We start from the raw sequence: 24,724 nt of genomic DNA, 5'->3' as shown, positions 1-24,724 counted from the left end.
CTTTTTTATTTTATTATTGATTACTAAATTCTATTACTCGTCTTCAATCTTATCAATAATGTGACAAGATTCGAACTCAAAACCTCCAAAAGAAGGAGAGATTACATCATTTGAGTTATAACTTAGTGACAATTATATATATGCTTTACTATAAAATGAAGGTGGAATAATATTTTTCGCTATCTAGATTCGAGTCTGTATTCATTTATTTTTATTTAAAGTAGTACGTTCATCATACAAAAAATTTAATGAAACAACTTAATTTTAATTCATGTCACAAATTAATTAAATTGGGTTGGTTTAATTGTTAGCTATTAGTTCGTATTGGAGATTTGTCTTGTGCATGAGGATAGATTAATTTTTAGCTCATCGATAAAAGGATAGTGTGAAAAAATCAAATTTCACATACCTTGATACCCAGAGCCAGGCTAACTTTTTAACTTCTAGATGGTAGCATCGCCTGATTAAGTATAAGAATAGATATTAAATCAATAAAAATAGATCAATGCTAATGCTATTTGCTAATGATTTTTTCAGCTGGCACATTACTTATTATCATTGTCATTACTAAACAAGTTTTAGACAAAAATGATGTTCACTTGGATCTATATCTTCTGACATGAAAATAACACAAATTTCAAAAGTGAATATTAATACATGAACATATAAACAACCACAATTTTTATGTTGGTTAATAGTTAGTTCCATCCCTACTCTGTGGCGTCACCTTATCTAATTGGTCTGATAAGACAAAATTCCAGTTTAAGTTTTAGATGAAGATGTTGTTTACTCTGGAATCTTCATCTTTTGAATATAAAAACAATACGAGACTGAATGTCAATTTATGAGAATATAAACCGCCATACTTTTATATTGGTTAGTTCCTTCTATTCTTTGTGGCGTCATCTTGTTTAATTGGTTTGATAAAGATAAAATCTCAACCCATGTTTCTTCATCAATAGGTAATATTTTCTATAGGTAACACATGCTTAAATTCATCAATTCAGCATTTTCTGATTCATCATAAACAGCTTTAAACACATACAGAGTGAAAGAATAGAGTTGTTAGATATGGGGAGAGTGAAGGTTCCCATAAAAAAAATTGAGAACATAACAAACAGGCAAATTACATTTTTTAAGAGAAAGAATGGTCTCATTAAGAAAGCTTACGAGCTTTTTGTTCTTTGTGATGTTGATGTTGTTCTCATCACGTTCTCTCCTTCTGGCAGACCAGCTCTCTTCTCTTCCAACACAAGGTTTAATTTCTCCACACTACAAACATTCATTTATTTTTACGGAGTTATTATAATAGCACATGAATTACTCACTTCCCTTTTCTTTGTTTTGGTGATACTACCCTTTTCTTTTAATATATGTTTTAAAGCTTTGATGAAATTCTAGAGCGATATATTAATCTTCCACCACAAGAACGCCAAAAGTAAGATTTCTTATTAAAATTATATAGTGAGATTTGATTTTATTTTATTCTTATTTTTTGAACTAATTTTTTTCTTCTGTGGTTTTTGACACCTTCGCATCTCTCAAAGGATCTATAACCAAGAGGTAATAATATAGTCTTGTATGGCAATATTTTGAAATATCCTTCAATCTTAGCTTCAAAAGTTGCTGATAGCATTTACTAGTACTACTAATTTTCATTGTCTTTCTATCTAGAACATGCAGAGGATGATTAATAAATTGAAAATTGAAGCAGAACAAATATGCCAAGTCCCTAGGTATTTTTTTTTCTATACAACTCTTGATTGAAAATATCGAACTTTATTAGAGGATGATCACACCATTACTTAGTCCTCAAAAGATACACAAATAATTGAGTTATGGTTTCATATTCCAATAGCTGAATTTGACCACAACCTTATTTGGTTTTGAATATATTGGTCTTGCGATGTAGCCCGGTTAATTCAGATTTCCAGCTTGAGGTAATATCAATGAAAATTTTATCTTATATAAAAAAATTATCAACTTCAACTAATATCATGTTAATTAGACTGATCATTCTGTGTCATGTGTTATTCAGAAAATTCAAAAAGAATTATATATTTGCAAGTCTCAGTTAGAAGAAATGGAGAAACGACTAAGGTGAGTGTCTCAGAGTTTATGTTTGGAATCTCAAACTTTCGTGTAATTTTTTATGGAAGTTTTACCTTTTTTTTACTATTTTTTCTTTCTAAGACCGAGTACGAGTTCATCTTCTTTAGTTAGACTATTAATTAAAAAAATATTTCTTATTACCAATTTTGCCATTTATTATTTATACGATGAATTTTTTTATAATTTTTTCACTAATACTCTCGTTTATGTATGTTATTATTTTCTATGAAGTTCGTATTATTATTTGTTTATATGAGTTTTTTTTACTGCTTTTATTATTTCTTTTTTTATGGAATTTTTTTATTTTGTGATTCTGTTAATCCTATTAGAAATATTAAATTAAATAAAAATTGGAGCATAAAAATATTATTAGGATCAGTAAAAAATTATAGTTTAAATAGTATTAAAGAAGACTAAAAGTAAGTCAGAGAATACTAAAAGTATTATAAAAAGAATATTATAATTTATTTAAATGATTAAAATAAAATAATATTTAAATTCATATTATTTTCAATAATTTTTAATCTGATGTTGAGTAATATAATCTAAATAATATTTAGTTTATTACCATCTATTTTCAAATATAAACCTGTTAATACTAACTCCCCTTCAATCAAAATCAATTTTGTAAAATAATATTACCATCTATGCTTTCTTACAATCAATTATGTTGGTTAAGAAAAGAAATAAAGCATAGCATGGCCACCATTGAATTGGTTCTCACAAAATTTTCAGGATATTTGAAGGTGATCCACGTGAGATCACTACACTTTGTGAGGCTGAATATCGCCAGCATATTCTTCAGCAAACTCTAGAGCAAGTGCAGTTAAGAAAGGTAAGATAATAATATACTCATAAGTTTAGGGTGTTAATGGTATGCATTAACAAAGCTTAATGAAAATACAATTCACAGTCTTGTTTTGAACAGAGTGTCTTGGAAGAAGAATTTAATTTTGGTGTATCTGATCAACAGGTATGTGAAGGTTAACTTTTTCTCATCACCTCCATGAATTTGTTTACGTATATATTTCCCATTATCAAATATATATTGGATTGGACACAATTATTAAAAAAAAATACAACAAAATATAGAATTTGATGAGAATATAACTTTTGCATAGAAGGCCAGATTAAGATTATTATTTTTATATCAGGTGGATCTTGCAAACACGGTAGATGTAGATGAATTATTTGTTGGAGGGACATCAAATAATCCAGTAGAGTGGCTCCCACAGAAAGATGCAAACGTTGATATTCTGAACTTTGTTGATGCCTATGCTCCTGCTTCTCTTGTGTAACATTTTAATTTAATAGTAATATTATATACATTAGTTTTGTGTACAATTCTTTTGTATACCTTCTACTTTTAATATCAAAAGTGATTGATAAGTAATAAAAGATGAAAATTTTATATACTATTAAAAATGTACAAAAGAGATGTACAGAAAAAATAGTGCAAATATCATTTCTGATTTCTCATTTCTCCAATATTCTGTGTTCTCTTCAGGGATCAACAATCACATAGTGCTGTTGTTGACATGTTAGGCACAAGTTCTACCCTTGTTCCTTATACAAACACCCTTCAACTTCAAATGAATCCAGAGAATAATAGTTCAGAAGTCTGCACACTATCTCCTGAGTTTGGACAAGTTATAGATATCGATGGTTCTTCTTGGGAGCAACTTTATGATTTAGGTACTAATTACTAGCTATTTGTGTGATTAGATTAATAGATTATCACTTTAAGGAGAAGCATAGGTTTGAATTTGATCTTTGGAGCAATTTTGATTTGGTGGCAGGGAACCGATCTTTGTCAATAGCAGAGGCAAGGGAGGAAGAACAATATCTGAGTTTCCTTCTTCAGACATCTTAATATCCAATCAACATCATAAAACATTATGAATGCCATCTTAATTTACTTTGCTTCTAGAAAATAAAACATCTTAGTGTTACTTTTTTTGTTTTTCTGGATGAGACAAATTAGTTTTTGATTTGCTAGTCTGCTATACATATAGGTCGATCTCTTTTATAATTGATGTAAGTTTCTACCTTTCTAGTTTCAACTTTCAAATACAACTTTTATAATCACATGCTAATTAATCAAAGAATCAAAAATGTGAAAATGAAAACAGCTTCTACTTACATATTAAGAGAAGCATTTATAAATTATAAGAAAACTATGCCTATATACAAATATAAAATTTAATTTTGATACATTGTACGATGAAAAATAACTTCAACAAAAAATAGCTATTTTTTTATTAACGACATGAATAATCATCAAAAATAACAAATATAATTACACAATCATATAAAACATTTTACATACAGTGTTAATATATTAAAATTAAATTTATAAATATAATAAAATAATGAGCAGTATACTATACCAAACCATAATTTTTAAAGGCCGTCTTCTTCATATTGAGACAAATTTGAAGACAGGACCGTTCACGCTTCAAAGTTATTTGCATTGAGCATTAAGAATGGCGATTTCTTATGTGCCTTATAATCTGTTCACATTTCAAACTGGCTTATTATGATTTCTGCTTTCTGGATAATGAAAAGGAAGAGCTAAATTTGAGACCTAATAAGAGATGTCAAATCGTATCAATGAACGAAAAATGGTTTACAAAATTTCTATTTGTACAATGGTATATAATCATTAAAACAACTAGTAAAATTACCATAACTTTCATTTCTATGTCTTGGATAATCTCGGAACGATTTACATTCTTAACTCAAAAGGCTAATATTGTTATTATGTATCCATATCCTTAATAATCATTAACAGTTTAACACATGAATCGCAAAAAACACATAAAATTCTAGTTGATGATTTCACAGGGGCTATTCAACCTTGTTTTGTCATGAGTTGTAATTTTTTACAGAATCCTTTTAATTAAAAAAATAAATAAAGTAAGTGAGATTATAGGGAACAACAACCACAAAATTCATTAAAATGTTAGCACCCCTTAAATGGAGTTAAGATCCACAATAAATTAAATCTTGATATGTTGAACTGAGAGATATTGTGACTAACAAAAAAAAAGCTATAATAATATATGTAATTACTACTAATTAACTAAATCAAAATCAAACTAACCTCACCATATATTTAGAGAGTGTTTTATTAATGTTTTCATGAAAAAAAATATACTATTATAAATATCGAAATAATTTTGAGAAAATAAAAAATTGAGATAATTTTTTTTTAATTGAAAGTAAATATATGTTTGAACATATTTTATTTTAATGAATAAATATTTATTTGAATGTTATTAATTATAAAATTTTTATCTATTTTATAGTTTAGTATATTTATGATCATTTTCTTCTCAAATATTTTAGAATTATAATTTAAAATTGAGAGTAAAAAATTTTTAATTTAAGATCTAAAATTTGAGATAAATAAAATAAATTAAAAAAGCCTAATGTTGGCATGTTGGTTATCTAACATTGTTAATTTTATTTAATTTTATTATTAATAAAATTTTTATCTTTTCTATGGATAAAAAAATTAATTCTAATAATTTTTATGTTGATTAATGGTTAGTTCCTTTCCATCTTTGTGGTGTCACCTTATCTAACTAACCTGATACTGATACTGATAAAATTTCAGTTTAAGTTTCTTCCATCGCTATCACCAAATAAATTTTAGATGAAGATGATGTTCACTTTGAGATCCTCATCTTCTAAATATGAAAACAACACAGATTTTCGGCGGGTGAGTATTAATTTATGAGCATATAAACCGCCATAGTTTTATGTTGGTTAGTTCCTTCTTTTCTATGGCGTCATCTTGTTTAATTGGTCTGATAAAGACAAAATCTCAACTCATGTTTCTTCCTCTTTTCTTGCATATTTTTTTCAACTATCGCCACCTAATAGGTAACACATATCCTTAACTTTGTCAATTCAACATTCTCTCATTCATCGTAAACAACTGTATACACATAGAGAGTGAAAGAATAAAGGTGTCAGATATGGAGAAAGTGAAGGTTTTCATCAAGAAGATTGAGAACATAACAAACAGGCAAATTACATTCTCTAAGAGGAGGAAAGGCCTCGTCAAGAAAGCTTATGAACGTTCTATTTTCTGTAATGTTGATATTGCTCTCATCACGACAGACCTGCTCTCTTTTCTTTCAGCACAAGGTTCAATTACTGCACAATACAAATATTTATTCATTTTTATGGAGTTATTATTAAGTATTCTGAGAGTACAATAAAATGATTCACTTTTTATTAATCATTTTATACTACATACGCTAAAGAACTTTATCATAAATACTCAACTTGTTATTTAATCAATATATAGTGTAAGAACTATAATTTATACTCAACTGCCTAATAATTTTTTATTTTTATGTAAAGCACGTTAGATGTGTTATAATAGCACATGTTTTGAACCAAAATCAAACCAACCTTACTATATATTTACTTAATATTTTATTAATTTTTCATGAAAAAATATACTATAATAAATATCAAAATAATTTTGAGAAAATAAAAAATTAGTATAATTTTTTTTAATTGAAAGTAAATATATGTTTGAATATATTTTATTTTAGTGAATGAATATTTATTTAAATGTTATTAATTATAAATTTTTTTATCTATTTTATGATTTAGTATATTTATGATAATTTTCTTCCCAAATACTTTAGAGTTATAATTCAAGATTTAGGGTGAAAAATTTATAATTTAAGATCTAAAATTTGAGATAAATAAAATAAAATTAAAAAAAACTAAGGTTGGCAAGTTGGTTATCTAACATTATTAATTTTATTATTAATAAAAATCTTAAAAAATATCAAATGCTATTAATAAAATTCTTATCTTCTTTATGGATAAAAAACTTAATCCTAACAATTATATTTAAAAAAATTAAAGAAAAAAGTACAAATTAAATAAATAATATAGAGATAAAATCATTTATTTTGTAGATTAAATTAGAACTTTTTTATTTTATTATTGATTATTAAATTCTATTACTCGTCTTCAATCTTATCAATAATGTGACAAGACTCGAACTCAAAACCTCCAAAAAAAGGAGAGATTACTTCATTTGAGTTATAGCTTAGTGGCAATTATATATATGCTTTACTATAAAATGAAGGTGAAATAATATTTTTCGCTATCTAGATTCGAGTCTGTATTCATTTATTTTTATTTAAAGTAGTACGTTCATCATACAAAAAAATTAATAAAACAACTTAATTTTAATTCACGTCACAAATTAATTAAATTGGGTTGGTTTAATTGTTAGCTATTAGTTCGTATTGGAGATTTGTCTTGTGCATGAGGATAGATTAATTTTTAGCTCATCGATAAAAGGATAGTGTGAAAAAATCAAATTTCACATACCTTGATACCCAGAGCCAGGCTAACTTTTTAACTTCTAGATGGTAGCATCGCCTGATTAAGTATAAGAATAGATATTAAATCAATAAAAATAGATCAATGCTAATGCTATTTGCTAATGATTTTTTCAGCTGGCACATTACTTATTATCATTGTCATTACTAAACAAGTTTTAGACAAAAATGATGTTCACTTGGATCTATATCTTCTGACATGAAAATAACACAAATTTCAAAAGTGAATATTAATATATGAACATATAAACAACCACAATTTTTATGTTGGTTAATAGTTAGTTCCATCCCTACTCTGTGGCGTCACCTTATCTAATTGGTCTGATAAGACAAAATTCCAGTTTAAGTTTTAGATGAAGATGTTGTTTACTCTGGAATCTTCATCTTTTGAATATGAAAACAATACGAGACTGAATGTCAATTTATGAGAATATAAACCGCCATACTTTTATATTGGTTAGTTCCTTCTATTCTCTGTGGCGTCATCTTGTTTAATTGGTTTGATAAAGATAAAATCTCAACCCATGTTTCTTCATCAATAGGTAATATTTTCTATAGGTAACACATGCTTAAATTCATCAATTCAGCATTTTCTGATTCATCATAAACAGCTTTAAACACATACAGAGTGAAAGAATAGAGTTGTTAGATATGGGGAGAGTGAAGGTTCCCATAAAAAAGATTGAGAACATAACAAACAGGCAAATTATATTTTCTAAGAGAAAGAATGGTCTCATTAAGAAAGCTTACGAGCTTTCTGTTCTCTGTGATGTTGATGTTGTTCTCATCACGTTCTCTCCTTCTGGCAGACCAGCTCTCTTCTCTTCCAACACAAGGTTTAATTTCTCCACACTACAAACATTCATTCATTTTTACGGAGTTATTATAATAGCACATGAATTACTCACTTCCCTTTTCTTTGTTTTGGTGATACTACCCTTTTCTTTTAATATATGTTTTAAAGCTTTGATGAAATTTTAGAGCGATATATTAATTTTCCACCACAAGAGCGCCAAAAGTAAGATTTCTTATTAAAATTATATAGTGAGATTTGATTTTATTTTATTCTTATTTTTTGAACTAATTTTTTTCTTCTGTGGTTTTTGACACCTTCGCATCTCTCAAAGGATCTATAACCAAGAGGTAATAATATAGTCTTGTATGGCAATATTTTGAAATATCCTTCAATCTTAGCTTCAAAAGTTGCTGATAGCATTTACTAGTACTACTAATTTTCATTGTCTTTCTATCTAGAACATGCAGAGGATGATTAATAAATTGAAAATTGAAGCAGAACAAATATGCCAAGTCCCTAGGTATTTTTTTTTCTATACAACTCTTGATTGAAAATATCGAACTTTATTAGAGGATGATCACACCATTACTTAGTCCTCAAAAGATACACAAATAATTGAGTTATGGTTTCATATTCCAATAGCTGAATTTGACCACAACCTTATTTGGTTTTGAATATATTGGTCTTGCGATGTAGCCCGGTTAATTCAGATTTCCAGCTTGAGGTAATATCAATGAAAATTTTATCTTATATAAAAAAATTATCAACTTCAACTAATATCATGTTAATTAGACTGATCATTCTGTGTCATGTGTTATTCAGAAAATTCAAAAAGAATTATATATTTGCAAGTCTCAGTTAGAAGAAATGGAGAAACGACTAAGGTGAGTGTCTCAGAGTTTATGTTTGGAATCTCAAACTTTCGTGTAATTTTTTATGGAAGTTTTACCTTTTTTTTACTATTTTTTCTTTCTAAGACCGAGTACGAGTTCATCTTCTTTAGTTAGACTATTAATTAAAAAAATATTTCTTATTACCAATTTTGCCATTTATTATTTATACGATGAATTTTTTTATAATTTTTTCACTAATACTCTCGTTTATGTATGTTATTATTTTCTATGAAGTTCGTATTATTATTTGTTTATATGAGTTTTTTTTACTGCTTTTATTATTTCTTTTTTTATGGAATTTTTTTATTTTGTGATTCTGTTAATCCTATTAGAAATATTAAATTAAATAAAAATTGGAGCATAAAAATATTATTAGGATCAATAAAAAATTATAGTTTAAATAGTATTAAAGAAGACTAAAAGTAAGTCAGAGAATACTAAAAGTATTATAAAAAGAATATTATAATTTATTTAAATGATTAAAATAAAATAATATTTAAATTCATATTATTTTCAATAATTTTTAATCTGATGTTGAGTAATATAATCTAAATAATATTTAATTTATTACCATCTATTTTATACAGAAGTTGTCAAATATAAACTTGTTAATACTAACTCCCCTTCAATCAAAATCAATTTTGTAAAATAATATTACCATCTATGCTTTCTTACAATCAATTATGTTGGTTAAGAAAAGAAATAAAGCATAGCATGGCCACCATTGAATTGGTTCTCACAAATTTTTTAGGATATTTGAAGGTGATCCATGTGAGATCACTACACTTTTTTGAGGCTGAATATCGCCAGCATATTCTTCAGCAAACTCTAGAGCAAGTGCAGTTAAGAAAGGTAAGATAATAATATACTCATAAGTTTAGGGTGTTAATGGTATGCATTAACAAAGCTTAATGAAAATACAATTCACAATCTTGTTTTGAACAGTGTGTCTTGGAGGAAGAGTTTAATTTTGGTGTATCTAATCAACAGGTATGTTTTTCTCATCACCTCCATAAATTTGTTTACATATATATTTCCCATTTTCAAATATATATTGGATTGGACAAATTTATTTTACAAAAAAATACAGCAAAATATAGAATTTGATGAGAATAGAACTTTTGCATAGGATGCCAGATTAAGATTATTATTTTTATATCAGGTGGATCTTGCAAACACGGTAGATGTAGATGGATTATTTTTTGGCGGGACATCAAATAATTCAATAGAGTGGCTCCCAGAGGAAGATCCAAATGTTGATATTCTCAACTTTGTAGATGCCTATACTCCTGCTCCTCTTTGGTAACATTTTAATTTAAGAGGAATATACTATACATTATTTTTGTGTACAATTCTTTTGTGTACAATATTCTGTGTTCTCTTCAGGGATCAACAATCACATAGTGCTGTTGTTGACATGTTAAGCACAAGTTCTACCCTTGTGCCTTATACAAACACCCTTCAACTTCAAATGAATCCAGAGAATAATAGTTTAGAAGTCTGCACACTATCTCCTAAGTTTGGACAAGTTATAGATATCAATGGTTCCTCTTGGGAGCAACTCTATGATTTAGGTACTTTTATTACTAGCTATTTATGAGTTTAGATTAATAGATTATCACTTTAAGGAGAAGCATAGTTTTGAATTTGATCTTTGGAGCAATTTCGATTTGGTGGCAGGGAATGGATCTTTGTCAATAGCAGAGGCAAGGGAGCAAGAACAACTAATTGAACAATATCTGTCTCAGTTTTCTTCTTTAGACATCTTAATATCCGATCAACATCATCAAATATGATGAATACCATCTTAGTTTAATTTGCTTCTAGAAAATAAAACATCTTAGAGTTACTTCTTTTTTTTTTCCTGGATGAGACAAATTAGTTTTTGATTTGCTAGTCTGCAATACATACAGGTTGGTTTCTTTCATAACTGATGTCAATTTCTACCTTTCTAGTTTCAACTTTCAAATACATCTTTTATAATCACATGCTAAAAACAGCTTCGGTTTTTATGTGCCTGTTATAACTAATTCTGAAAACAATTACTATATTACAAACTGGCTTATTATGGTTTCTGCTTTCTAGATAATGAAAAGGAATTGCTAAATTTGAGGCCTAACAAGAGATGCCGAATCGTATTAATGAACAGAAATTGGTTTACAAAATTCCCATTTGTACAATGGTATATAATCATTAAAACAAATAGTAAAACCACCATAACTTTCACTTCTATGTCTAGGGTAATCTCAAAAGGATTTACATTCTTAACTCAAAAGGCCAACACTGTTATCATGTGTCCATATCCTTGATGATCATTAACACTACACCCTGCATCACAAAAAACACATAAAATTCAAGTTACCAAATACTGAATTTCAAATTTAGTTACACTCATGATAGTTAGTTATGTTGACTGCATTTGCCATTATAATTGAAAATCAGCATTGAATGAACTTCACAATAAGCATTCAGCACGTAGTTAAAGTCATTAAAGTACTAGTCCCTTACCTATATAGCATCACTCATAAAAGTTTTCTTCATAAAAGTCATCTTCAAAGCATGAATTCGGTATCTGGGGAGGGGAAGGAAAGTTTGCCACATACTTGAACTGTACAGCACAAAGATCCCAAAGGTCATTCAAGTTCAAAGAATGAAGGTAATAACAAAAAGGAATGCAAACATACAATGTAAAAATACACACCTTATGCTGCTTGTATTTCTTCCTAATAGCTTCGAAGCATGCTCCCCTTCTTCCCAAATACAAGTCAAGTAAGATCAGAACACATTCTTTCAACTGAAGTGAATCATATCCAGTGCGGTCATAAAGGGTTAAAGTCTGAAACAAGCAGAAAAACATCATCATAAATGCCTTAAATCACAGGTTAAAATCTATAACAATAATAATATAATATTAAACACATACCCATGGGTTCGATTTAGGCGACATGATAAATCTAGCAAGAAATATAACAGCAGCAGCCACCAAAGAAGGCAAGAACTTCAAACATCCATATTCCAACAAGCTTAGTTCAGCAAGGTAATAACACAGAAACTCAAACTGCAACTTTTGACCCTTTTGACTCTCACAAGCAATCTCATTAAACCTCCTGCAATCCATAATTACAAAACTATTAATCAACTTCAATTCCAATTGGGATCTATAATATGTTACATTTGCAACAACAGAATAATAATTACCTTAAAAAGGTCTTAATAGTTGGGCTACCCATTTCAAAATTCAAAGAGTTCAGTATGTTAGCTTCCATTTCCACTACCTATAATGATATACCAATGGCACCCTAAGTGAGTGGAAAATCCACCAAATACCAAAACGAAAGTCAGTGTTACAAAATCATTTACACGTGACTATGAAATATTTACCTCTGATTTCTTGTATGTGTTATCAGTGATAAAGCAGAACTCCTCCACATGAGGAGGATTAATCTCTTCATATTTCCTGAACATTAGACACAAATACGAATAACAACACTTTAAAACTGATTAAAATCTAGCAAATGATGAAGTTGGTGAAGACTTACGCGGCAATGAGCATTGATGAAACACCGAGCAACTGAAGATAAGGCTTGGTGACACGATTCGTGGAGAGATACCTATCAATGTAAGAAATTGAAAGATATAGTGTGTCAGAGAGAAGCTTGTATTCCTCTGCAACTTCCACTAACCAATCCACCAAAATCCCTCTCATGTTCGCAGTTACATCTTTCTGAATCCTCTCAAGGTAATCAACTCTCGGTCTTCTATTCTTCTCCAACTGAGAAAAAAATCAGCACTCATCAGAATCAATACAAGACCCACCCCCCAAAAACACCAACATGAAATGCTAAAAGGTGCAATTTTTCTTGAGACCCAAAATTTACCTCCATCTTCCGAAGGTACAGATAGATATCAGAGGCAACAGGGTCAACATTGAGCTTGTCATCTTCATCATCAAGCACATTCTCTTTCTCCTTGACAACCTTCATGTTCTTGTCGGCGACAGAGGCTTTCTTGGGCTTGGCATTGTTGAGGCATTTGGATTTTGGTTTCTGAGTATTCAAATTTTCAGTAGGAAAATTGGTAATTTCACCCAACACAACGCGCTTCCTCTTGAGGGGTTGAGTCTCAGTGAGGTTTGCGGTGATGGCCCTCCTCTTTGCGGCGGCACGAGTCTCCATCTCTGAAGGTGGCTCTCGTTGAAGAAAGGGGACAGAGAAAGCGAGAGGGTAATAAGAAGGAGCAGAGAAGAGAGGAAGAGGGTGCCAAGTTTGAAGGGAGGGATATTGAAAGAGACAACTGGATTTATAGTATGATAAGTATGAAGCATGAAGAGCGCCATTTGAGGGAAAATTTCAAAACAGAGAAAGACAGAGAAGATTAATGAAAATGAAAATAGTTTGAGAATTAAGAGTGCCGCTACTGGTAAAAAATGAAAATGGGTTGACGAAATTTTGAAAAAATGAAAATGAAATGTTGTGAAGAGTGAAGCGTAATTTGTGTTTTCGTAGGGTGGGGATGGCGCCAATATTATGCTCCCCTAATTCAGAATTTTTGTTTTCTAAAACAATTTAGTGTGTGTTTGGATTACAGTTTGTAAAGGAAAGTTTACATAAAATTGATTTTGCAAACTTGATTTTGATAAAAAGTAAGTTTGTGTTAAAGTGATTTATGTTTGGTAATTTTTGTATCAAAATTGGTTATTGTAAAATAAATGTTGTTTGACTTATACTATTTAAAATCACTTTTAGATAAAAAATTACTAAAATAGACCTCAACTTAAATAATTTTTTTATATTATCTTATTCTTACTAAAATAAAAATAACATATAAAAATAGATAAAATATATTTTTAAATAAAAATAAAACAATATAAATTTTAGATATATATATAAAAAAATATTTAATCAAATATGTTACATTTTTTTAAGTATTAACTAAGAATGTACTTTAGTATTTTTTTACATCGTACTCTTATTCTAGTACTCTCAATAATCTTATTCTTAATATTAATTTGGAATCCAACGTTTATGATTTTATTATTATCTATGATTACTTTTTTATTTAATTGATTTTTTTAATGGAAGCATAATCTATATTATAAAAAATTACACTAAAATATAGTATATGAGAATTACAATTATAAAAGAGAGTACTAAAAATAATAAAAAATTAAATATTTACTTTATAGTAATTGAAACAAATCTGAAAATTCTTGATGATCTTTTTATATAGTATATTTTTAGTACTCTTTTTTTATTATGCTATAATTTTTTACTATTATTATTATTTACAGTTAAATTTTTGTTTAATTTACTTTACCTAATAGAATTAATAAATCATATTATAAAAAGATAATAACAAACATAATACACAAAAATCACAATTATAAAAGTGTATAATATCAAACAAACAGTTGAAAAAAAATAAAAAATAGAAAAAATAGAGCTCATATAAATAAAAATAATAAGAATTTTATAAATAATATAATAACATACATGAAGCATAAAGTTGGTAAAAGATAAATACATGGTTAGTATCCATAGCTAAAAGTCCGTTAGAAAAACGCAGAAGCTAAAAATAGTTGCTTCTTGTAAACGTTGGTTTTGGTAGCAAAATCACTTCTGCGTTTATGAAAAAAAAGTTTGCCAAACTAAAAGTTGAAGCTTTCAAGAAGTATAAACGTGCTTCTTCCCTTCCAACGAGTTTCCCAAACACACCCTTAGTTAGGTAACAAAAAAGGTTCTACATAATAATAAGTCAATAAATGTTATTGAATCGAGAAAGTATGAAAAAATAATTACTTTTGTGAATAATTTGTAGTTTTGGATAGGGGGGTTATTGGTTCGGTTTGGTTTAGTTTTGGACTAAAAACCAACTGAACCGATATGTTCGGTTTCTACAGACACACAACTGTTTGATTTGCTGCTTTTACAACAACCGAACCGAATCAACAGCGATTTGGTTCGGTCGTTTTTTCGATTTTTAATCTCTAATGAGAAAAATATGAATCATAATAATTAGAGGTTCAAAATAGTCAAAAAACTAAAATAATAAGAGTAAAACATTGAAATGGTTAGGGATTGAGGATTTTTGTTGTTAGGTTAAAGATTAAAATGGTTAAAACATTTAAATTGATGCATATGTTTGGTTCGGTTTGGTTTCTATCGAGCCAACCGAAAACTGAACTAAACCGATCGGTTTTGTCAGGAAAAAACAAAAAAAATCGATTTTTTCATTTTTCAAATTGGTTGTTGTAATTTTCGGTTCGGTTTGCGGTAATTTTCGGTCCAGTTCGATAACTTACACCTCTAGTTTTGTACAATAAGCTTAAAGAAAAAGGTATTTTAAAAATTAAAAATTAAAATTTTAATTAATTATTTAAATTTAAATTTTGAAATTTAAAAAATTAGGATTAATAGTTAAATTCATTCATACTACGTGCAGCAACTCTAATATCATAATAACCACCAGATATCTCCTCTCTCTCGTGCTACCGCCCCTCACATTTGTCATTCCATCCCCTCTACGCCGACTGTGCCGCCGCCGTTGGAGTAGACTGCTGACACTACCAAAATCAACCCTCGTGCACTTGTTCATCTGTAACGGGGACCAATCCATCCGCAATCACACCCGTGTCTCCCTTTTGCTGTTGCAACATCCGTCGGACGTGCTGTTGTGGCCACAATCACACATCAATTCTCGCTGGAGTGATAGTATCGGAATTCGTACCGAACCTGATTGGGATCCACTTGATCTTTGGCGCATTCGTGTTCGGATTGACGATTCTGAAGGGATGGAATTTCGCGGAGAGGCTGATAGAGAGTATCGAGGATTTCGTATCTGGGTTGTTGTTGCCGCTGTACTTCGCTTTGAGTGGGTTGAAGACTGACTTGGCAAAGATACGTGGCAGGAAGGCTGGTGCATCATATTCAAGATATCAAGAAGGCGAGTGCTTTGTTTCATGGTGTTCAACTTGGCTTTTTTGGATTTCGCTCCACTTACACCTTTAAGGTATATACATCAACGGACGAATTTAGATTTGGAAGTTCAATTCACTGGGTATGTAGATAAATATTTTAATTCTTAATTGGATGGTTATTTTGTTTGATTCAGTTTAAGTATATACAATTAACAAATGCTGAATAGTCATTTCACTAGGTAGTCGGATGATTAATTTAATAACTACGTGGATAGTTGTTTGATGGCCGGTGAGGGAGTTTCTAACACTGGAGAGGTGGGATGATTGATGAGTATGGAGTAGCAAGCGGTGGGAAAGGGGAAGAGAGTGTTTGGATAAATTTCATTGGTAAATTAGGGTTGGGATAGTTAATTTTTTGAAATAACTGTTTGGGTTTCTTTTTTTTCCTTAATTGGGTCAAATTTAAAACTCATTGTATACATTGTCAAGATTTCTCATTGTCTTTTATATTAATTAATTATCATTAATTAGTATTTTTTATTGCTAACGAGTTATAGTTTAAATAGCATAATCTTCTCATCTATCTATCTAGCTATTCTTAATATATAAAAGTATATGGATAAGTTTATCTACATTACTTTTAAAACATCTTTTTCCTCTTACTAATGCTATGTCAGCATTTACTAAAATAATACTCGAAAGTTTATGCTAATGACAAAAATAACTTTTAAAAATATAAACAACAAATAAGTCAACGAATGATTTGAAAACGAAACAAAAATAACCAATAAATATTATATTTTTTATAAGTGTAAAAAAATTATTGTATTAAACAAACTACTTATCTATTTAATCTGAATTTTTATCGAGACATCTATGTAACTATTTCTAAAGGCTTTAAAATCGTCAGGGATAAATTTTACGAATTTATTATAAGTAATTTTTCTTCAATAGTTGTGATTGATAGATGACAAGTAGTATTATTATGAGATTGGATAAGGTAAAAGGATTCGAATCGAGTGAGGCTTAGGAAAATTATATTCATTGTATATAACCCTCGTCTTATGAGTGGGGTAAGACCTTGTCAGGATGATGTGAATGTTTAAGCTTCTAAATATAGTGATTTGTTGAATGAGATATGATTAATTTTGGGGATGGCGGTTTCGTTCCACCCACAATGAAGATGGTGGTGTGGTGCCGCTTAATATTTGACGATGATTATTATCATGAATGATGGTATTGGTAAGGATAGAGGTTTTGTTCCGCTTGCGTGATTATGAATGAAATATGACTATTGAGGTAGCCCTCGCTTGTATAATTGCCCTGCTATTGTGGTATACTTTGTGGCTTCTCGTTTAAATTGCTTTGCCTCGCTTGGTTTCTTGGGTAGGTTATTGTTGTTTTGAGGTATTGGAGGATTGGGAAGGTACAGGAGTGCTGGTTCGTTATGGTAAGGTTTACCAAGGTCGTGGTCACAACAGATGGAGCTCTGATGACTTCTTGGATCAGCGACCGGTTCCCAAGGGCCGTCTTAGTACTCGCTAGTTTGGAGAGCAAATTGGCTCTCGCCTTTCATTCCTGGGGAATGTGTTGGACGATTACTTCGTCAAATCCGGCCATAAATTATTTGACTTTGGATAAGTATTGTTGCAGCAAGGGATCCTGTGTTTGGTAGTTCCCGTTTACTTGGTAGCTAACCAATTGGTAGTCGCTACAAACTTAATAGTTTTTTCGCCCCGACTTCCCTTGCCAGTGTCAATCCAGTCAAGAGGGCCTCGTACTCGACTTGGTTGTTGGAGATCGAAAATTCATACCAAATGGAATGTTCAATAGTGATCCCATTCTCGTTTTTCAGTATAATCCTTGCACCTACAGAATTGGTGTTTGATGAGCCGTCAACGTGGAGCTCCCATGACTCTAGGGTTTCACTTCCGGGGGTCATTTCGACAACGAAGTCCGCTAGGGCCTGAGCCTTAATCATGCTTTTGGGTTCGAATCTTATCTCGTATTGAGATAGCTCGACCGATCGGGCTATGTGTCCTTTGGTCGTCTCCTCGGATGAGCAATGCTGCTAACGCCTCTTCAGTTATAGACAAGTAAAGGTACAAGGTCTCACCCATTTTGGATTTTAAGAGTATGAGTGGTTTCACCAGCACTCTTTTGGAGTGTCGGAAGGCCTCCTCACACTCGGGCTCCTAATTGAAGCTTATACTATTTTTCATGAGTTTAAAGAAGATGATGACTTTTTGGGGTAATGCTCCGAAGAATTGCGAGAGGGCGGCAAGTTATCCTGTTAGTTTTTGGACATCCTTGAGGTTTGCTGGGATGCTCATCTCGAGAATGGTCCTACACTTTATCGGGTTTGCTTCTACTCCGCGCTATGTGATCATGAAGTCCAGGAACTTCTCTCAGCTTCCATCTCGAAAGTGCATTTTGTGGAATTTAGTCTTTACAATCATTTGGGATTAGGGGTGGCAAAACGGGTCGAGCCTGTCAGGTTGATCCGCTAAACCCGCTAAAAAAGGCAGGTCGGGCTAGAATTTGGAGCCTGCCAACTTTAAAAAGCCCGCCAAACCCGGTTTTGGCGGGGCGAGACGGGCCGGTCTACAGGGTTGAAGATTTTTTTTTATTAAATAAAATAGTGATTATAAAATTAATAATTATAAAATTTTTAAACATTTTTTTTTCATTTTTTGTTTTTATTTTTTTGAGTTATTAACTTTATTTATTTTATTTTACAATTTCGTATATATGCTCAAATTATGTGACTTATTTTTTAAAATAAAGATGATTTTATTGACAAATATTATTTTGAATAATTTTATTAAATTATAAAAAAATAGTAAAAAAATTATATTATAATTTGACTATTTTTTATTTGTATTTAATTTTTAGTTATTTTTTTGGTTAATTTTAATGATTTTAATTTAACAAAAAAAGAGTCAAGCGCGCTAACCCGCCGACCCGCCAATCCGCCGTAATGCAGGGTGGACTAGCATTTTGAACCCATTTTAGTTGGCGGGGCAGATCGGTCCGCCCCGTTTATAGGGCGAGCCTAGGCGTGGCGGGGCGGGCCGGCCTGCTTTGCCACCCCTATTTGGGATTGATACTTGATACTGTTTTCTTATACATCAGTAGATAATTATTTGTTATTCGGTAACAGAAGTCAATTTGTCTATTTTTCTTAATAGCTGGTGACTTAGTTGAGGTTTAAGAATGATTAAAGTGCACTATGTCCTATAAAAAAATGTCAGAATTGAATGGGATATTTGAATGTACACTTTGTAAAAATTGTATAAAATCTCCAAGTAAATTTTGAAGAGTTTACCGATTACCATGACTTGGGGGTGAAGCGGAAAAGAAGCGCGCCGTCCCCGCCATATATGAAAAACACCAAAACCAAATCTCACAAAACACACTCTAAAACCGAAACCGAGTAGCGGCATTTCAAATCCAAAGTCCAAACCGAAACCCACTTTTCCTTTTTCAGAAAAACACTTCAGTTTGGCGCTCTTCTAATTCTTAATTATTAACATGTTCCATTATTTTAACTTCACAATCCTGAATCCCCACTCCACACTCCACACTCCACACCATCGGATCCTTCTTCATTCCTCTCTCTGTGGCTCTTCTCTTCTCTGTTCCAATACATACCACTCTTAACGGAGATGGAGACACGCGCCGCCGCAAAGAGAAGAGCCACCGCCCCCACCCAACTTGAGATTCAGCACCTCAAGAAGCAGCGTGTTGTCTTGGCCGAACTCCCCAATTTACCCAACCTCATTCAATCCCCCATCAACAGGAAACCCCATTCCACCATTGAAGCAAAATCACTCAAGTTCCACGATCCCAGTCTTATCGACGCGCCTTATGTTTCCGACATACATAGCTATCTTCATTCAATGGAGGTTGGTATCGCGCTTTTCTTTTCTTTTCTTTCTTCATTCTGGTGTGTCAATTTTCTTAGATTTGGATGCTCTTTTTCTTGTCAGATGGAGAAGAAGAGAAGGCCAATGGTTGATTACATTCAAAAAGTTCAGAAAGAAGTTACCGCTAACATGAGAGGTGTATTGGTGGATTGGTTGGTAGAGGTTGCAGACGAGTACAAACTTCTCTCAGAGACTCTTTTTCTCTCTGTTTCTTACATTGATAGATTTCTATCTATAAACCCTGTTTTTCGATCCAAGTTTCAGTTACTCGGTGTTTCCTCCATGCTCATTGCATCGTAAGCATTCATTCAACGCCTTTTCGTTATGCTTTATCTTATCAAACCTCATAATTCTAATTAATTAATTAATTAATTATTGTTTTCTCGCTTCTCAATGTTCAGGAAGTATGAAGAAATCAACCCTCCCAATGTAGAGGAATTCTGCTACATCACTGAAGATACATACACGAAATCACAGGTAAATTTAAAAAATAAATGTGCTTTGTTAATTCTCATTGCTTCAATTTCGTGGATCTTGTTTTGTTCTTTGTCAATCCTCACTCAATTCTTGTAAATGTAGGTTGTACGGATGGAAGCTGACATACTCAAATCCCTAAAGTTTGAAATGGGGAACCCTACTGTTAAGACCTTTCTATCTATGTATTCAGGAATTGCTTCTATAGATAAAAAAGTAAGCTTGCTTCTACTTTGTGATTTCAAAACCTCTATTACATTGAATTAACACTAAGTCTCTACCTTTTCCTTTTTCCTATTGTGTCAGATTAAGAATTCTCAGGTTGAATTTTTGAGCTGCTATCTTGCTGAGCTAAGTCTTTTGGACTATGATTGTGTGAAATTCTTGCCTTCTATGGTAGCTGCTTCGGTTATATTTCTTGCCAGATTTATTATCTGGCCTGTGGTGCATCCTTGGGTAAGTATTTGACTCTCTTCTACAAGAAGTTAGGTTCTGTTGCTCAAGGCACTTATTGAATTTAGTACATTTTGCAGACTTCATCCTTGTGCGAATGCTCCGGTTATACATCGCTTGAACTTAAAGAATGTGTTCTGATCTTACATGACTTGTATTTGTCGAGAAGGGCAGCATCTTTATCAGCTGTTCGGGACAAATACAAGCAGCACAAGGTGATCATCTTTCCTTTGTGTTTGTTTTTATTATGGCAAATTGAGTAACACTAACTCTTGATAGTTTTGTTACTGTAACAGTTCAAATGGGTTGCAAATCTGTCTTCCCCACCAAGTATACCAACTTCTTACTTTAAAGAAATGTGATGCAGTGAGAGTACCTCATTGAATTTGTTAAGCGATGGGAGGTTGCTATGCTCCTCACAAGGTGCATGCCATTTTTATCTATGCTATGAAAGGAGCTATTAATTTGGCATTTGGCTATCAACTTCATTGGACCAAACACCATTGGGATTGGGATGGTGAATGGTACTCAGCATATGGCACAACACAGGCCAAAGCATTAAACAGTCGCATGCAAAAGTGTTTTTCCAATTTATTGCTAGCGGATTCTTTGATGATAAAATAATTCATTATTCATTAATTGATTACTTTCATAGATTCATAATGTTGAAATGTTTGCTCTTCAATATGGATGCTCCAAAGTTTGAGAAAATACGATATTTTTCCTCGAGTGAGATGATTTCACTAAATAATTTAACATCAAGAAAATATGTTGGCAAAAGGTTCGAAGAAACATGGAGCTAATACTCATGGTTCTTGAAATTGCAGACCAAATTCAAATTGCACCCACAAATTTCAATTACCTAACAAGGATTCTCAAATTTAATATTGTGCTCGTGTTAGTTTCCGAGCTCATTTTTATTAGTGTGAACTGACAATAGAAATGAAAAACAGTTATATGATATAACAATTTTGGTTTAGGCTCGATTTAGTTCCTTTGATTGAGCATATAAGAGTTCCAAATTTTCCAAATTGATGTCATTGTTGTCTTTGTATGTTGGGAAGCAGTAGTCAAAATTTTAGGAGCTCCACATGGTCTTAGTCACATAGAATTTGAGTGAGAACTCCAATTGAGATAAAGGCGAGAAACTTCTGCACCGGTGTGGTTATGGGATGTGTGTGTCTTGTGTTTTGTTGATCTTAGACCATGATTTTAAAAGGAAAATACTAGTTGTTCTTTAATTTTCAGCTTTTAATTAGTCTTTTAATTTAAATAATATGATTTAATTAAATTTTAATTGAAACACATTTTTATTTTGTAAATAAACATATTGGTAATTAAAATTAATTTAAATTTTAAATATTAGAATTTTTTAAATTTTTTATCCACTTGGTAAAATAGTTATTTTATTATTTTTTCTCTTTCCTATGTTCTTCTCTCTCTAATACGTTCTTCTCACTTTTTTTATTTTTTTCTGTTGGTTTTTCTGTCTCGTTCTTTTGGCTGTTCTTCTCTTTTATTCTTCTCATTTTATTCTGTATTATTTCATACTTAATCTTTATTCTGTATATTTTTCTCTCTTGTTCTAATATTATTGCGAATTTGGTTATGAATGATTCACAATAAAAAAAATTAATGACTATGCAAAAGAAAAAAATTGTTGCGGAAATAAAAATTAATTTTTCTAATATCTTATTCGATAAAATCTCATCTAATATTTTTTATTTTTTATTATTAGTTGAAATTTTTCATTACTTATATATTTGAACATTAACGTTTTTAAAATTATTAAAATTTATGTTCATAAAATTTGTTTTTTTTAATTATAACACATATAAATTAAGTTATATACAAAATATTTTTGAAACACATCCAAAATCATAAATCTAAAATTTAAATATAAATGTTAAAAATAAAATTAATTTTTTTATATCTTATTCGATAAAAACGCATCTAATATTTCTTATTTTTTTTTATTATTAGTTAGATTTTTTCATTACTTATATAATTGAACATTAACGTTTTTAAAATTATTAAAATGTACGTTCATAAAAATGATTTTTTTTCAATTATAATATATTTAAAATTATTAAGTTATATATAAAATATTTTTGAAACACATCCAAAGTCATAAATCTAAAATTTAAATTTAAACGTTAAAAATAAAATTAATTTTTTTATATTTTATTTGATAAAAACGTATCTAATATTTCTTATTTTTTATTACGGGAATGCTAGACATCCATGTAACCATGTAACCAAGTTGGCCAAACACAAAAAAATCCAATACCATTAAATGAAACGTGAAATACAGGCGCCCAATACACACGAAATCGCCCACTCGTTTACGCACGGAGCGTCTTCTTCTTCTTCGCCTTCTTCTTCGCGTTCCTCCTTCTCTTCCTTTTTCGCGTTCCTTCTTCTTCACGTGTTTTTTCCTTATCGTCATTTACGTACGGAGCGTCTTCTTTTTCTTCGCCTTCTTGTTCCTCCTTCTCCTCCTTTTTCACGTTCCTTCTTCTTCACGTATTTTTTCTTATCGTCATTCTTTTGTTGTTGTTGCTGCTGTATTTTTTTTGTCTTTTGCTCCTTCTCTCTGGTGAAGAAGCAGTAAAAGGTGAGGAAGAAGAGTTTTGAGTAGTGCAGAATGAACTGAACACAGTACTCATGGTGAATCGAACATAGTACTTATGGTGAACCGAACATAGTACTCATGGTGAATCGAAAACAATACAATTGTATAGTATTGAGTGAACGAAACATAATCCATTATATAAAATCAAATTCAAATAGCTTTCTACAGAATGAACCGAACACAATACTCATGGTGAACCGAACACAGTACTCATGGTGAACTGAACATAGTACTCATGGTGAACCGAAAACAATACAATTGTATAGTATTGAGTGAACGAAACATAATCCATTATATAAAATCAAATTCAAATAACTCTGCCTACAATTTACATATTTTCAATTCAATTCAATTCAGTACACCTCCGTCCATTTAATTCAATTCAAATTAGCAATTGCATTCCATTCAATTCGATTCAAAATTGAATAATCCAAACTTTGTCAGTTTGATTCGTTTAAGAAGAGTAATCCAAATCGCTCTCCTGTTTACCAAAAAATTATGAACTCTTAAACACTGAACCATAAACCCTAAACCCTAAACACTAAAACCAGAACCTTGAACACTGAACCCTGAACCCATAAACCCTAAATCCCCAAAACCCTAAAACCTATACCCTAAACCTTAAACCCTAAACCTGAACCCTGAACTCTGAACTCTGAACCATGAATGCTAAACCCTGAATCCTGAACCCGAACCCTGAACACTGAACTCTGAACCCTAAATGCTAAACCCTAAACTCTAAATCCTAAACCCTGAACCCTATCGTAAACCCTTAAACCCTAAAACTCTGAACTCTGTACCCTAAACCCTAGACCCTTAAGTGTGTGTTTGGATTATAGTCTGCAAACGGGAGTTTGTATAAAATTGATTTTGCAAACTTGATTTTGATGAAAAGTAAGTTTATATTGAAGTGATTTATGTTTGTCTATCTTTATATCAAAATGAATTATAATAAAATAAATATTGTTTGGATTACACTATTCAATATCACTTTTAGATGAAAAATTACTAAAATAGACATCAACTTAAATAATTTTTTTATATTATCCTATAATTTTAATTTAGATATTTAAATAGATCTTATTAGTTAATTTTATAATAAAATTAATATTTACTTACTAAAATAAATAACATT

The 24,724-nt window shown here is 30.7% G+C and overlaps 4 protein-coding genes across 4 annotated transcripts; 3 read left to right on the top strand and 1 right to left on the bottom strand.

The window, feature by feature from the left end:
• Window positions 1-1,071: 1,071 nt before the first annotated feature.
• LOC107461111 (agamous-like MADS-box protein AGL104) lies at window positions 1,072-3,985 on the top strand. The gene is made up of 10 exons (XM_052253271.1): window positions 1,072-1,256; window positions 1,385-1,438; window positions 1,548-1,563; window positions 1,675-1,736; window positions 1,913-1,940; window positions 2,039-2,100; window positions 2,848-2,947; window positions 3,267-3,406; window positions 3,620-3,807; window positions 3,912-3,985. The coding sequence occupies exons 1-10, from the start codon at window positions 1,072-1,074 to the stop codon at window positions 3,983-3,985; spliced, it is 909 nt and encodes a 302-aa protein (XP_052109231.1).
• A 4,159-nt stretch (window positions 3,986-8,144) lies between these two features.
• LOC107461168 (agamous-like MADS-box protein AGL66) lies at window positions 8,145-11,027 on the top strand. The gene is given in 11 exon segments (XM_021129016.2): window positions 8,145-8,329; window positions 8,458-8,511; window positions 8,621-8,636; window positions 8,748-8,809; window positions 8,986-9,013; window positions 9,112-9,173; window positions 9,934-9,970; window positions 9,972-10,034; window positions 10,345-10,484; window positions 10,569-10,756; window positions 10,863-11,027. Coding segments are annotated over 11 exon segments (951 nt in total). The 3' UTR covers window positions 10,979-11,027.
• Window positions 11,028-11,231: 204 nt separating this feature from the next.
• Window positions 11,232-13,553, bottom strand: LOC107461245 (putative cyclin-A3-1). The gene is made up of 8 exons (XM_016079729.3): window positions 13,061-13,553; window positions 12,722-12,954; window positions 12,564-12,639; window positions 12,381-12,457; window positions 12,106-12,289; window positions 11,884-12,018; window positions 11,691-11,790; window positions 11,232-11,510 (listed from the first exon to the last, which is right to left on the bottom strand). Exons 1-7 carry the CDS (start codon window positions 13,355-13,357, stop codon window positions 11,701-11,703), a joined length of 1,092 nt encoding a protein of 363 aa, XP_015935215.1. The 5' UTR covers window positions 13,358-13,553; the 3' UTR covers window positions 11,232-11,510; window positions 11,691-11,700.
• A 5,998-nt stretch (window positions 13,554-19,551) lies between these two features.
• On the top strand, window positions 19,552-21,813 carry LOC107461154 (putative cyclin-A3-1). The gene is made up of 7 exons (XM_016079620.3): window positions 19,552-20,006; window positions 20,091-20,323; window positions 20,429-20,504; window positions 20,607-20,717; window positions 20,808-20,957; window positions 21,035-21,169; window positions 21,251-21,813. The coding sequence occupies exons 1-7, from the start codon at window positions 19,767-19,769 to the stop codon at window positions 21,314-21,316; spliced, it is 1,011 nt and encodes a 336-aa protein (XP_015935106.1). The 5' UTR covers window positions 19,552-19,766; the 3' UTR covers window positions 21,317-21,813.
• The last annotated feature ends 2,911 nt before the right edge of the window (window positions 21,814-24,724 follow it).

This window comes from Arachis duranensis, chromosome 8 (genome assembly GCF_000817695.3).
Source record: "Arachis duranensis cultivar V14167 chromosome 8, aradu.V14167.gnm2.J7QH, whole genome shotgun sequence".
In the NCBI taxonomy this organism is placed as follows: Eukaryota; Viridiplantae; Streptophyta; class Magnoliopsida; order Fabales; family Fabaceae; genus Arachis; species Arachis duranensis.
This window is presented reverse-complemented; position numbering and strand designations above follow the sequence as displayed.

Excerpts from the sequence above, each read along its gene's own strand:
- LOC107461111 (XM_052253271.1), top strand. The coding sequence starts at position 1,072 with ATGGGGAGAGTGAAGGTTCCCATAAAAAAAATTGAGAACATAACAAAC. Across the intron at positions 1,941-2,038 it reads ATTCAGATTTCCAGCTTGAG|AAAATTCAAAAAGAATTATA; the intron begins GTAATATCAATG and ends TGTGTTATTCAG. Across the intron at positions 2,948-3,266 it reads AGCAAGTGCAGTTAAGAAAG|GTGGATCTTGCAAACACGGT; the intron begins GTAAGATAATAA and ends TTTTTATATCAG.
- LOC107461245 (XM_016079729.3), bottom strand. The coding sequence starts at position 13,357 with ATGGAGACTCGTGCCGCCGCAAAGAGGAGGGCCATCACCGCAAACCTC. Across the intron at positions 12,955-13,060 it reads TGTACCTTCGGAAGATGGAG|TTGGAGAAGAATAGAAGACC; the intron begins GTAAATTTTGGG and ends TTTTTTTCTCAG. Across the intron at positions 12,290-12,380 it reads ACTATTAAGACCTTTTTAAG|GAGGTTTAATGAGATTGCTT; the intron begins GTAATTATTATT and ends TATGGATTGCAG.
- LOC107461154 (XM_016079620.3), top strand. The coding sequence starts at position 19,767 with ATGGAGACACGCGCCGCCGCAAAGAGAAGAGCCACCGCCCCCACCCAA. Across the intron at positions 20,324-20,428 it reads TCCTCCATGCTCATTGCATC|GAAGTATGAAGAAATCAACC; the intron begins GTAAGCATTCAT and ends CTCAATGTTCAG. Across the intron at positions 20,958-21,034 it reads GGCCTGTGGTGCATCCTTGG|ACTTCATCCTTGTGCGAATG; the intron begins GTAAGTATTTGA and ends TACATTTTGCAG.